The sequence below is a fragment of the Echinops telfairi genome, unplaced genomic scaffold (genome assembly GCF_000313985.2).
Source record: "Echinops telfairi isolate 266 unplaced genomic scaffold, ASM31398v2 ScPeMD7_53;HRSCAF=182, whole genome shotgun sequence".
NCBI classification, from domain to species: Eukaryota; Metazoa; Chordata; class Mammalia; order Afrosoricida; family Tenrecidae; genus Echinops; species Echinops telfairi.
This window is the reverse complement of record NW_022103951.1, coordinates 3,521,106-3,534,486: the sequence shown is the minus strand read 5'-3', so window position 1 is coordinate 3,534,486 and position 13,381 is coordinate 3,521,106. Positions and strand designations below refer to the sequence as shown.

The window sequence follows — 13,381 nt, the reverse complement described above, 5'->3', positions numbered from 1 at the left end:
TCACTTGGATGCATACTAGTTATGGGCCTGGCATACATAGAGTTCGGTACTGGGCTGAGGAAATGGCGTGCGGCCACGTCCAACCTCCTCTAGCTGCATGAAGGGCAAGGGAATCCAACTCCCGAGCTGCCCAAGGATCACTTCGAGGAGGCAGACGTCAGGTTATGCTTCGACCCTCCTTTCCCTGATTCTGACATTAATCGTCTCTCCCACGACACGACTTCTCTGCTGGATTCTATAATCCATCACACTGGCCATACAGAACTCATAGATAAGACTCACAGTTAAGGGGGTTATTAAGGAAGTTACCAGGTTATAAACCAACGTCAAAAAACATTAAGTACCGTATATACTCGAGTATAAGCTGGCCCGGATATCAGCCAAGGCACCTAATTTTACCACAAAAACTGCATAAAAATGTGCTGAAAAACTTGGCTTGTACACGAGTATATACGGTAGATAATTCTTTGGTCCACAGTGCCTGTCCTCAGCCATGTCAGTTGGCCCAGTCCTCAGTCACATGGTTCTTTGGCCTCTGCCCTGACCTGGCAAGTGTTATAAAGCTCCTTGAGCACTGATAAATGCCCAAAGGCACCCACTCTGCAAGCCAGACTCCTGTCCAAAGGCACCCAGCTGTATTCCTTCTGTGGGCTGGGAAGCCCACTTCCCTTTCTCTCTCCGTCTCTGCTGTTGCCATGGCCCCTTCTTCATGGCCTTGGCTGTCAACCACTTCTCTACACAGATATCTCAGGTGAGTATGGCTCCTCCTCCTGCTGGTCACGGGGTTCTCTCTCTTCCTGCTTTCTAAGATAGCATCTTTTATATTCAGCAGAATGCGCAAACTACAATCCTCTCATTAGTCTTCTCCACACTTTATTTGCATGCTCCCCCTCAGTCATTTGCTGGGAGTTACAAAAACTATGGGCAGAGAGTCCTATCAAGTTAACTTTACTTCAGTGCATGGCCACATACTAACAACCAAAAAAGACAAGCCTTTTTGACCCTCATGGAGTGCTCACTAGTGTAAGGTGACCAGATTTTAACATTGGTAAAGCGGGACAAAAGCGGGACACCATTGATAAAACTCATATCCTGGCGAAATAGCCACATGGCAGCCGAAAACCATATACCCTCGCTTGTCGTGCATTCTTTCCAAAAATCGGGACTTGTTAAAAACGCCACGGGACGCAGGACAAATTGTTAAAAATTGGGACTGTCCCGCCAAAAGCAGGACATCTGCTCACCTTACACTAGTGGAGGCAGCTGCCGGGACTGCATTCTGGCACAGCTGAGCCAAGGGAAAACAAAGGGTGTTTGGGATGCCCTCTCCATACCGGTGTCACTGACACAGGATTTTTAGTATAGAAACCAAAGTTATTAGTGCTTACCAGGGGTGGAGGAGAAAGGAAGTGTTCATGGTTTGTAATGCACTGAGTTTTCAAACTTTTGTATTGTGAGTTATGCGTGGGTTTACAAAACAAATCCATTTTACATTCACACACATTTTGTTTCATGTCATTGACTACAATTCCCACCGTATAACATCATGTATTCCACTGCCTCCTGTGTTTCCCTTTTCCAATTCCCCTTTCCTAACCGCCCCTGCCTTCTGAACCTCGTCCATGGTCAAATGCTGCCCTTCTGATGGCAATGGCTGCTGATTCTAAGGAGCTTTTACCTTCCTAGTGGGGTTCCCCTTGGAAGCCTGCCTACTGTTTGGTTACACTGTGAGTTGGGCGGCAAGTTCTTTTTCAAACCTGAAGGGTGTTAAAAGCCAGAGTCTTGGAGGTTCCACCAGTCTTCTTTCTGACCAGACCAGTACGCTTGGTCTCTTATGAAATTTGAGTTTTGTTCCACATTTTTCTCCCATTCTATCCAGGACCTTCTGAGTTTTGGTTCATAGGACTGGAAAGATTGCATTAAGGGTAAAGTTGTACAGCCAATTCATTTAATTGTGGAAATTAAGACAACACCTGTAAAAAGCTGAATTGACAAAAAAACAACAACACAACAATGGGGGATAGGTAGCTGCTGAAGCTGCCTATATGTACAACCAAACATCTCATAGGATTTGGTTCCATAGTTTGGTGGTTTAGGGTCCTGGTTTCATGAGGCATCCCAGTTAATTGGTCAAACAACAGCTTAGTGTTTCTACTCGACCTCCTAGTCCATTGCCTAGTAGTGCCTGGGCTCTGAAAAGCTTACAAGTGGCCACCAGAGGCACAACAATTGGCCTGTACTTGCCAGAGCAACAAAGGAAGAAAGAGAGCCAAGAAGAGGCAGCAGATGTAGAGAAAATGTGGCTAACGGTCTCCATGAACAACTGCCTCGTTTGCCATGAGACCAAAACTCGATGGTGCCTGGTTACCACGACTAACCTCTGTGGAAGAATCTTGATCACATGAGGGAAAATGCAACCCCGAATTTCAAATTCTCATAGACTCCAGCCTTGTCTGGAGCCATGAGGGCTGGATGAGCTCTTGAAACAACAAGCCTAATATAATCTTTAACCGCCAACGATTCCCTAGGATTTGTCTCCTTAAAACCAATTAGCCTAAACTAGTAAAGAATGCCTGTCTTGAGCACTGTGCTTTTTTAAGATCTCTAGGGGATCAAAGCAACAGCTGCGATTAGACAGGGAATTTAGGGGGCAGTGAGTTCGTGGTAATAGGGGAGGAAGATCTCAGAAAAGGAGGGTAAGAATGGCTGCCCAACTCCAAGTGTCATCAATGTCAAGGAACTGTACACGCAGAAAAAGCTGAGCTGCTGTGGGCTTTGCTGTTCATATTCTCGACAATAACAACATAAAATATTTTCAAGAAAAGAGCAGACAATGGAGAGCCCTGAGAAGGGTTCTCAGGAGAGGGGCCCACGTGCCCCAAAGTCGGTGCCAAGAGCAGACAAGGTTCGGACCGGTTGGCCAGAGTTCATTCTGTACGTGAAACCCTAGAAGAGGTGGTTGTGACCAGATATACCCAAACTGAAAGGGACCACAAAAGTTGTCACTGTTGGTAATAAGTGCTGTCGAGTTGCTTCCTACTCACTGGGACTCTGGGCACAACAGAACAAAACATGGCCCGGTCCTGCACCATCCTTACAATTATTGTGTCAATCCATCTCCTGGATGGTCTTCCTCTCTTTTTTTGGCTGATCTTATTTCTTTACCAAACATCATGTCCTTCTCCAGGGACTGGACTGCTCCTGATAACAAGTTCAAAGCACATTTAGTCTCATCATCCTTGCTTCTAAAAAACTTTCTGACTGTACTTCTCTCAAAACAGATCTGTTTGTTCTCTTGGCAGTTAACATCTTTGTTTTACAACATTTTAAAGAGGTCTTGTGCAGCAAATCTGCCCAATGCAAAATATTGTTGGATCTCCTGCCTGCTGCTTTGATGAGCATTGGCTGTGGATCCAAGCAAGACAGAATCCTTGACAACTTCAATCAGTTCTCCATTTACCATTATGCTGTCTACTGAGCACTTTGAAATCCTTAGTCTCTATTACTGCCTCTGCATGTCTATCTAGATAAGATACGCAGGATAAATAATTCGGAGACTAAAACAATGGGACCAACAGTTCCAAGGGATACGGGAGAAGGGGAGGTGGGAGAAAGGGGGGGGGGGGTCAACCAACCCAGGGACAAGGGAACAAGTGAACTAAAATCAATGGAGGGAAGGGCGTAGGATGCCTAGTAGGGCTTAATCAAGGGCAATGTAAGAGCGAGGAATTACTGAACCCAAATGAAGGCCGAGCATGATGGAGGGACAAGAGGAAAGTAAAAGGAAATACAGGAAAGAACTAGGAGGCAAAGACATTTATAGAGGTCTAAATAGAGGCATGCATATATGTAAATACATTTATATATAATGATAAGGAAATCAATCTATGTATTTATATCTATATTTTAAGTATTAAAGTAGCAAATGGACATTGGGTCTCCACTCAAGTACTCCCTCAACACAAGAACACTTTGTTCTAATAATCTGGCACGATAGCTGAAGACAAAGTGGGTGCATAAGCAAATGTGAAGAAAACTGATGGTGCCAACTATCGAAAGATAATAGTGTCTGGGGTCTTATAGGCTTGAAGATAAGCAAGAGGCCATCTAGCTGAGAAGTAACAAAGCCCACATGGAGGAAGCACACCAGCCTGTGTGATCATGAGGTGTTGATGGGTTCAGGTCTCAGGCATCTAAGACCCAGAACAAAATCATACCGATGTGAATTAGGGGAGGGGGCCGCCATGGATGGAGACCCAAAGCCCATCTGCAGACAACTGGACATCCCCTGACAGAAGGGTCACAAAGAAGACACGAGCCAGTCAGGGTGCAGTATAGCACTGATGAAACATACAACTTTCCTCTAGTTCTTTAATGCTTCCTCCCCTCATCCCCCACTAGCATGACCTCAATTCTACTTTACAAATCAGACTAGACCAGAACAGGTATACTGCTACAGATAAGAGCCCACAAAACAGGGAATCCAGGATAGATAAACCCCTCAGGACCAACAATGAGAATAGAGATACCAGGAGGATAAAGGGAAGGTAGGGGAGAAAGTGGGAATTGATCACAAGGATCAACATATAACCCCCCCTCCCAGGGAGACGAACAACAGAAAAGTGGGTGAAGGGTGACAGGGGATGATGTTAAGATATGAAAATAATAATATATAATTTATCATGGGTTCATGAGGGAGGGGAAACATGAGGAGCTGATATCAAAGACTCATGTAGAAATAAAATGCTTTGAAAATGATTATGGCAACATGTACAAATGTTCTTGACATAGTGGATGAATGTATGGATTGTGTTAAGAGATGTAAGAGCCCCCAATAAAAATAATTAATTAAAAAAAAGAAATCTTAAATCTCTATTGTCATACGACTGTGCAAAATAGTGTAGTGGTAATTTCCATCAATTAATATTCAAATTGGCATGTATTCTCTGACACTGACATTATTGGAAGGGGTGGTCAGAGCTAAGGTACAAAGCAAAGGAAAACATTTACTTTTGCTGTAGCCCATCCATATGTGCAAAGTAATTTTACTGGGATCAAATTATGATAAAATAAAATAAAAAGAAGAAAATCCACCCACAGACAATTAAGAATGAAAGTCAGCCTCTCTTACTGGGTCTCCCTTACCTGAGCCAAACTGACGGCTTGTTGTGGGTAATAGATGGAAGCAGCGATTCCCATGAAGCCAGGTGGATATATCAACTTCTTTATTTTGGAACCTATTAAAGAAAAGGTCACACATTTACCTTACCACCACCAGTGACCCTGCACATTGAATACCGACATCAGACATCTTTGGTCCCAATTCACAGAGAATGTGGGGAACTGTACCAGGCTCAACAAAAAAAATCACCTTTTTTTGACAGCCTTCTTGAGATAGGATTCACACACCACATACTTCACCCATTTAGAATGTGCTAGTCTATGCTTTAGCATATTCTCAGAGCTATGCAATTAGCACCATAACCAATTTTGAATATCGTATCTCACACATACTCCAAAATAAACCACACATCCTCTAATCCTCCACCCCATCCCCAGCCAACCATTGATCGACCTCCTTTCTGCCCCACCCCCCATGATCCACCTCCTTTGGGTGTTTCACGTCAATGAAATCATACAATATGTGGCCCTTTGGGGCAGCCTTCGTTTCAAGAAACTACCATTTCTAAGAGAGCCGGAATTTGAAGAATATACTTTCTTTGGGTTTCTGACTTTTTTTTTTACAGCAAATTGGCTTCCTATTTAGATACCAAACATGTTTTTCTGCACTTCTTCTTGAGACCCCATTCAAATAGCAGTTGTTAGTTGCCATCAAGTCGGTTCTGACTCAGCGATCCCATGTACAACGAATTGAAACACTGCATGGTCCTGGCCACCTTCACTATTGTTGTAGCCCCAGTGTCAATCATGTCCCCGAGGATCTTCTTGTTTGCTCACCCCCTACGTTACCAAGGAGAAACCCTGGTGGTGTCGCGGCAGAAAGCTGGGGCTTTCTACTCCCTTAAAGAGTTCCAGTCTCGGAAACCCACAGAGGCAGTTCTACCCTGTCCTATGAGGTCGCTGTGAGTTGGAATCAACTTGAAGGCAGTGAGTTTGGCTTTGGTCTACTTGACCAAGCATGCTGTCCTTCTCCAGAGGCTGGTCCCTCTTGATAGCATTCCCAAAGTACATGGAGAGGCTGCTGGCAGATAAAAAGCGTCAATTTTCAAAAAACAAAGAGGACAGAAACAAGAGGACAGGCAGGCTGCAGGACTTGAGGAGGGTGCAGACTGGACCCAGGCAGCCTCAGGGAAGCTCAGATCAGGGAACAAATGCAAGTTCTATAAACAGACTAGTACCCCCATCTTATTCCAGTACAAGACGGCTTGTGGTCAGACAGCCACCCCACAGCAAAAAATTTTTAAACCAAATGGGTGGGGGTGGTATATTGCTAAGGAAACGCCATGAATTTTCTTCTAAGAACCAAGAGCTGAGGTGGGTGAGTTAGGGCCCGAAAGAAAAGCTCTCCTTATGGGGCACTGGATGTAGGCACCTCTCATTTAAGGTCAGCTCCCCTCCAACTCACCAGGAGGTAAGAGGGAGCTTGCCTGTCAGCAAGCCCCATCTATGCCCAGAGTTCTCACTAGACCGCCGCATTCTAAACCATTTCTGGACAACCAAGGGTGACCAGACATTTGAGGGAAACCGGCAACTGAAAAGAGAAAGGCCAAGACATGCAAGAAGAGGAGAACACCCACCCTACCAGAAACATAAGCACTTAAAAACAAAACCACGCTTCTTGTTAAGGATCAACAAATAAATGCATGAAGCTAGTACATTGAAAGAAAAAGAAAAAAAAGAGTTCTATGAAAAAGGAACATTCCAAGAAAAATATAGAGCCCTGGAAGTGATCAAAGTTGAAATGAAAAAAAATTCAAAAGGACTAAAATAAAATAATCTAGAAAACACGAGAGACATGGGGTTCAAAGTAGATGATCCCATCACTGATTAACATGAATACAAAAGGGGAAAAGAATGGGAGTACATTTTCAAAGACATCCACGCTCTCTTCCTAGAACGGAAGACTACAAGCCGCTATAATGCCCACTTAGGGGATGAAAAGCCCATCTAGTGACAGCACCGAGGTAATTCAGAACACTGAGGGTTCCAAGCAGCTCTCAGAACTTCCAGAACACAAAGTGGATCACTTAGCAAGCATCAGCCTGGCTACCGACTCACACTGCACCAGCTGCCTGAGTGAAGACATGGCCTTCGAAGTGGGGACAGAAAATAGATTCTACATCCAATCAAGGAAGTTCTTGGTATGAGGGCAAAATGGCATTGAGCTTCTGGCCGAAAGGTCAGTGGTTCAAACCCACCAGCTGCTCTGCGGGGAGGGGGGGGGATGAGACAGTCTGCTCCCGTAAAGATTTAAAGTCGGAGAAATAATCCAAAGGGGCAATTCTATCCTGCCCTGTGTGGTCGCTCTGAGTCGGGACTGAGTTGACGGCAGTGAGTTCTGGGTTTGGGGGTTCCTGAGGGCAGAAGGCAATTTTCAGACATGCAAGAAACTATGAGCAAATTTATCTTCAACGCCACCTCTTTTAAAAGTTACTTAAGCCTGTCCTTCAACAACAGAGTAGGGTAAACCAAGGAGAAGGCATGGAACTCAGAAGACAAGACCCAAGGCGACAGCTCTATTGAAATGGCAGTCCAGAGTGTAGACAGGTGTACGGTGCCGGGGGGAAAGGGGTCTCAGCAGATTAGAGAGCAGGATGGAGAGCTTGAAGGATCCTCAGAATGACGTAAGCAAATAGACGGGGTGAAATAGGAGGATGTATGTGGATCTGGCATTAGAAATACCTCCACTCAGAGGCAGCGTTTTTGACTGGGGCCTGGCGAGATGCTAACACGACACATGCTAACACTCACTCACTGCCATCCGGTCGATTCGGACTCATAGCGACCCTACAGAACAAGGACGACCTGTCCCTGCAGGTTTCTGAGTTTCACTCTTTACTGGGGTAAGAAACCCCATCTTTCTCTCAAGGAGGGCCTGGTGGTTTCAAACGGGTGACCGTGCAGTTGGCAGCCCAATGTGTAACCCACTACACCACCAGGGCTCCTTCCATGGCTCTAACAAAAGGGATCCTTGTTGGTGTTCAAACTTTTAGTTTCAACATACAGATCCCCAAAGATGAACAATAGAGGATACAAATGCTATCAACCTAGATGATTAATAAAACTAGTGCTCCTTTCTCACTTCCTGGAGCAAAGGGATAGAATGATCCGAGAAAAGCCTGCTACATACCTGGCCTCTTGAAGCTTTAAGTCCCTGGGCCGCTTGCACAGGTGAGGATCCAGGAACCACCACCAAGTCTGTGCCCAGTCATTTCTCCCTCCTCCAGGGGAAGCAGGTGCAAAGTGGGTTACGCATTACACTGCCTCAAACCCACCAGCAGCTGCTCCACGGGAGAAGAACGAGACTTCCAGGAAGATGTACAACCTCAGAAACCCACAGAGCAGTTGTGCTCCATCCTACAGGGTCGCTAGGAGTCAAAATCAACTCGTTGGCGGTGAGTTTGCCTTTGGGGAGGGGAAGCTGACAAGTGGCAGCTCTTGGCCAGATCTTCGTGCTGGTTCCCAGAAGGAGCTGAGGCCCCCAGAATTTCCGAAGGAAGTGCATGCACTGCTCCCCACTCTGTCTACAAGTCTACACCTCCCACCACGCCAGTGGTGAGCCTGGGAGAGCCAGTAGTGTCACAGGGGAACCACTTGCTGCCATTGCTGGGCGAGCCATTGAAGACAACCATAGCTGCCAACCCGAGAGTAACCTGGCTGGGCGCACTTCCTCCGAATGCTCCTTCCCGAGAACCTTACTAGGAAGGGAGTCCTGTCCTGCCACACTGGCCGTCCCCCTCAACGAAGTAGGCTATCCTGGCAGATGAGCTCAAGAAACTTGACCAGGAGGCCCCACCCTGCTGCTGCCAGCCAGAGGGGAGCATTTACCTGCAGGAACCTGCACCCACCAAGGCCCGCCATTACATTTACCTACCATCCCACTCAGCTTGCTCAGCAGTCCCCTAGGAGACCCAGCACTCACAGGAAAAGCCCTGTCGAGTGAGTGAATGTGTGTGTGCGCGCGCGCGCATGCAGATGTACCCATGTATGTAAAGATGACAAAGGACAAGGCTCACGGTGGGGGTGCCCCAGGCTGGTCACAGGATTGGCTGTGCAGGCGACAAACACCCAGTGTAGAAAGGAGGGCATGCCACAGTGAGCGTCTCTGGGTCCTGCAAAATACCTCCATGTGCTCTAACTGTGGAGTGAGGCAGCGGGGTTCACTGCATTCCGTTACACATGCCGGCTCCCTAATCACCCAAATTCCAGCACCTGGACTGGTCTTGGGATTTTGGTACATTCCAAACCCTACTTAAAGAAAACTGGGATGTTTTTCTAAACAGCTTTGCAGGAGAGAGGGAAAAGAAGTTTAAGGGGCTGGGGGGAGGTTCTACTATTTCTCAAGTTGATTACTACAAACAAATCTTAATTTTATTACCTATTCTACACAAGAGGTGGGCACAGAAACCATTACACCTGCTCCTCACTTACCCACTTAGTTCATTATCTCATATCTCCGATTCGCAGTAGTAAAAAAACCTATTGCTTTTGTGCGCTGCCGATGCTTGTCCAGCAGTGACAAACACTGCCCAGCATGCCCCACATGCACGGAGAAAGGAAGCTCGGGTTGCTGAGGGGTCACCATCTAGGGGGGGAGGGCGGGCGCAGTCCCCGAGTCCTTGGGGCGACCCAAGGAACACTCCAGCATGGGGCCTGTAGTGGGACCAGTCCTAGGTACCCACACGGGGCTGAGGCTGGGACAGCAGGGGCTAGTACCCACAAGGTGTGCCACCCTTAAGGCGGGGAAGAAAGCAGGACTGGGGGGTGGGGGTGGGGCAGGGGGGTCTGGGAGCAAGGCTAGGCTAGGCTGTGGCCAGAAGGAGTCCTGAGAGGGGCATTCGAGTGCCCAGGGCCAGCACCTTTTCACTTTCATGTCCCTTCTTGAGATCCGTGGAGAGTGGTCAGTCTGAGTGAGATATTGCTACAGTTTATGGCCAATGGTAGAGGCTGGGCCTGGCCAGCATGGCCTTGGAGAAAGCGTTGAATTGTTCATTCAGATGGGGATGCATGGGTAAGAGGCCAGTGGGGGACCCAACAGGTAGCATGTTAACCCCCCCAGGACCCAGACCCTCCCACCCATGTTCGGAGAGTCCCCTCCCCCTGAGAAAAGCCACCTGGGTGCTTTGGGGTCATAGAGGAGATGAGCTGGGGCCACCCCTCTTCAAACTACAGGGAGGGCAAGGGACCCTGGAGATGGAGGGACATTGGGCCACCCTGGCTCAGGAAAATTGGGTAACCCTCCCTGCAGGCCCAGTAGGAGCCAGGGTCTCCTGAGGTGATAGTGGACAGGGAGAAGTGGCGGAGGCAGGTGACCTCAGCAGGCACACCAGCAGGATGCTCGCAGTACAGCTGATGTGGTCGGCCTCCATGTTCCCATGACAACCTGGTCTTTAGAATCTCACCAGGCCCCCCAGTGAGGAGTGCGCAGGGGTGAGCTCACGTCACCAGTCAGAGGAGAGGCCTTTCAAGTTCCTACAGTAGCAGTTGCCGTGTGTAGAGAAAGAGTTTTAAAACGGGTGGCACAGCTGGCAAACTACTCTCCATGGTTGTCATTTTATGGGGGGCCTGGTTGCATGGCTCCTAAGACTTTCAACATGGGGAGTTTGTATAATGCCTGAGTGAGGAAGTGCTAACATGCCACAACACGGATGAAGCACAAAAGCCATCATGCAGAATGGGAACCAAACTCAACGTCCTTTGTGATTCCAGTTAGAGAAGAGGTGGACTTACAGGGAGAGAAAATAGACCCCTGGTTGCCAGGAACTGTGGCTGGGCTGGGACACAGGTACAGACTACAAAGGGGCCCAAAGGAACTCTGGGGGCTGATGGTTGCTTTCCATTTTGAATGTGGTGGTGCTCCGTAGCTGCATGGATGTTACAGAACATAAACTGGACCTAAATAAACCTGCCCCCAAAAATGAAAATGCAAAATTGCACCTACCTCTAGCAAGGAGGAGTCCAACAATGCCAGAAACACCAATGACACCAAGTCTTGGGAAAAATCCAGGAGGTGCATTTTGGAGATAATCATAGGTATCTATAATAGAATTAGACCAGGAAACGATTTTATAAATGGTTTCAAAGAACAATGAAACAAAAAATATAAATAAACTAGTACAGACAGTACACCAAATGCTTCTCAAATTATGAACTATTTGTTTTCTGTTAACATGTGATATGGAATTAGTATTTATTCGCATAGCAAGTGTCCAATTTTCAAACCCTTGTGGTCTGACAACTCACTGACTATAAAAAAATCTTAGATGCTCTTCCTATTTGCAAAGGCAACAGATCTGAACTGATGATCCACACAGGGAGAAATATAAAGACAGGGCCCCTTCACTGTTTAAACTCTTGTGATACAAACACAGACACCAAACAGACTGGGATGAATCTTTATAGACAGATCTGCCGTATCTTAAAGCTTTGCCGTGTGTTCTCTAAAACTTGCGAACCAACTACACAAGACAAAGAAGGAAAAAGCGCCTTCGCTATCTGGTCTCACTCTTTAAACTCAAGATCAGGATACATGTGGATAATGAAGGAAACTTACAGTAAATGGAAGAGTCACTTGGGAGAGTGACAAAATGAGTACAAATAAGTGCAACCCATCAGCCATGCCCGAACACGCCGCATGACTTTACTCTCCAGAGCCGATCCCACCAAGTGTGAGTTGGCTAAGTCCGTCTGCCCTAAATTAGTATTTTCCTAACTCATCAACTCGATATGTCTTCTATGGTATTTATTCTCCATTCCATCACTTAGTGCGCAAGCCTATTCCATCTTGGGCTGTGATTATTCAGCTGTAGGCCTCCCTAGGCACCTTGCTGAGACATCTGTTCCCTTCCTGCAGTAGTAACATAGAGGATATTCGCTCCACAAATAGCTAGTGAGGACACTGGGCTAGAAGCTGAAGATTACTGATTAGCAAAGGAATTTCAGCTAGGCCGGGACTCAGAAAGCCTGCATCCCTCTCTCAGCCTCATCTTCAGCACGCCCTATTTTATCTGCTTCGGGTTCCCAATATAGAGCTGCCCCTTGACACCGTGATCCCACCATGCTTTCGGTCGGAAATGCCACTGCAGCCCCATCCTTACATTTTAGTGGGGCCAGTCACTACCCCTTTCAGACTTGCCTCAGAAATCCCCCTTCGACTGGGTCCATCTGGCCTCTCTCTACTCAGCGGAGTTCTTTTCCTCGGGACCTCCCAGAGCAGTCTGAAATTCTCTCTGGATCTGCACTAACAACACAGCACTGGATCATTTATAATAGGCATCCCAGGGGTGGCGGCCCTTGTAATCAACCTCATTCTTCAATGATTGGCATGAGGTGACTGCACAAATACACACTGAACTGAATCAACTGGAATCCTCGATAACTCTCTTCTTCAGGTAGTGACGGGTATGTACAAAAAGAAAAAAGTTTTCCCTTTCTTAGGTGTTTTGGGAAATGTGTTCATTTTCAATACAACTACAGGGCTTGTGTTATAGCTGCACTAGATCTGACCTGCCCATCCCCTTTCAAGTGCCATCCCCTTGTCTGTCTCAGGTCAAGCGATTTTCAACTTTCTTTTGTGCTCAATTTTAAACATGCGTGCAGAACACTCGCCAGCAGCATGCTTAGATGGTTTTGGTGAGCTGAGCCAAAGTGGGTGAATCAAAAAGTGGAACTGGAGCAAAAAGGCGTGTTTTAAGACTCAGGTGGAGCTGAAGTACAGCTTCTGGTAACATGCCTTGGCTGAGACTGCTGGGAAATGAAGTGACCGCCTGTGTGAAAAGCAACAGAACTAACAATGGTGCCATCTCTGCTTAAGAGCTTTTGTAGTAACTGCCAACCCAAGGAGAAAGCATGGCTGGCTGTGCAGATGAGTGACTACTGTTCCAAATCTGTAGGAGATGACACATGTCAAAACTGAAGATTACTCAGGAGTGCCTTAGTTTCCTTGTGTGAAAAACAATGATGACAGTACCTAACTATCAGGATTTATAACAGCTAAAGAAATTCGTATTTCTCAGGGACTTGGAATAGTACTTGACACGGACTAAGTACTAAAGAAGAGGTTGCTTATTACTAAAGTTAGGATGTTCTTCATTAACTTTTACTAATAATGTAAAGAACTGGTACTCTGTAACTCTATCTGCCCTTACACAAAAGCTGCCCGGACTTGATAGCCTCCGGAGTAGCAAGCACATCCAAAGAC

At 46.7% G+C, this 13,381-nt stretch overlaps 1 protein-coding gene across 1 annotated transcript in view; it reads right to left on the bottom strand.

Moving 5' to 3' along the window:
* APOO (apolipoprotein O) overlaps window positions 1-13,381 on the bottom strand; it is a 64,502-nt gene that overhangs the window by 26,622 nt on the left and 24,499 nt on the right. The window contains exons 5-6 of the mRNA XM_045290717.1: window positions 11,123-11,218; window positions 5,146-5,237 (exon numbers count right to left, since the gene is read on the bottom strand). Coding sequence (XP_045146652.1) covers window positions 5,146-5,237; window positions 11,123-11,218 — 188 coding nt within the window. The remainder of the gene's footprint in view (window positions 1-5,145; window positions 5,238-11,122; window positions 11,219-13,381) is intronic.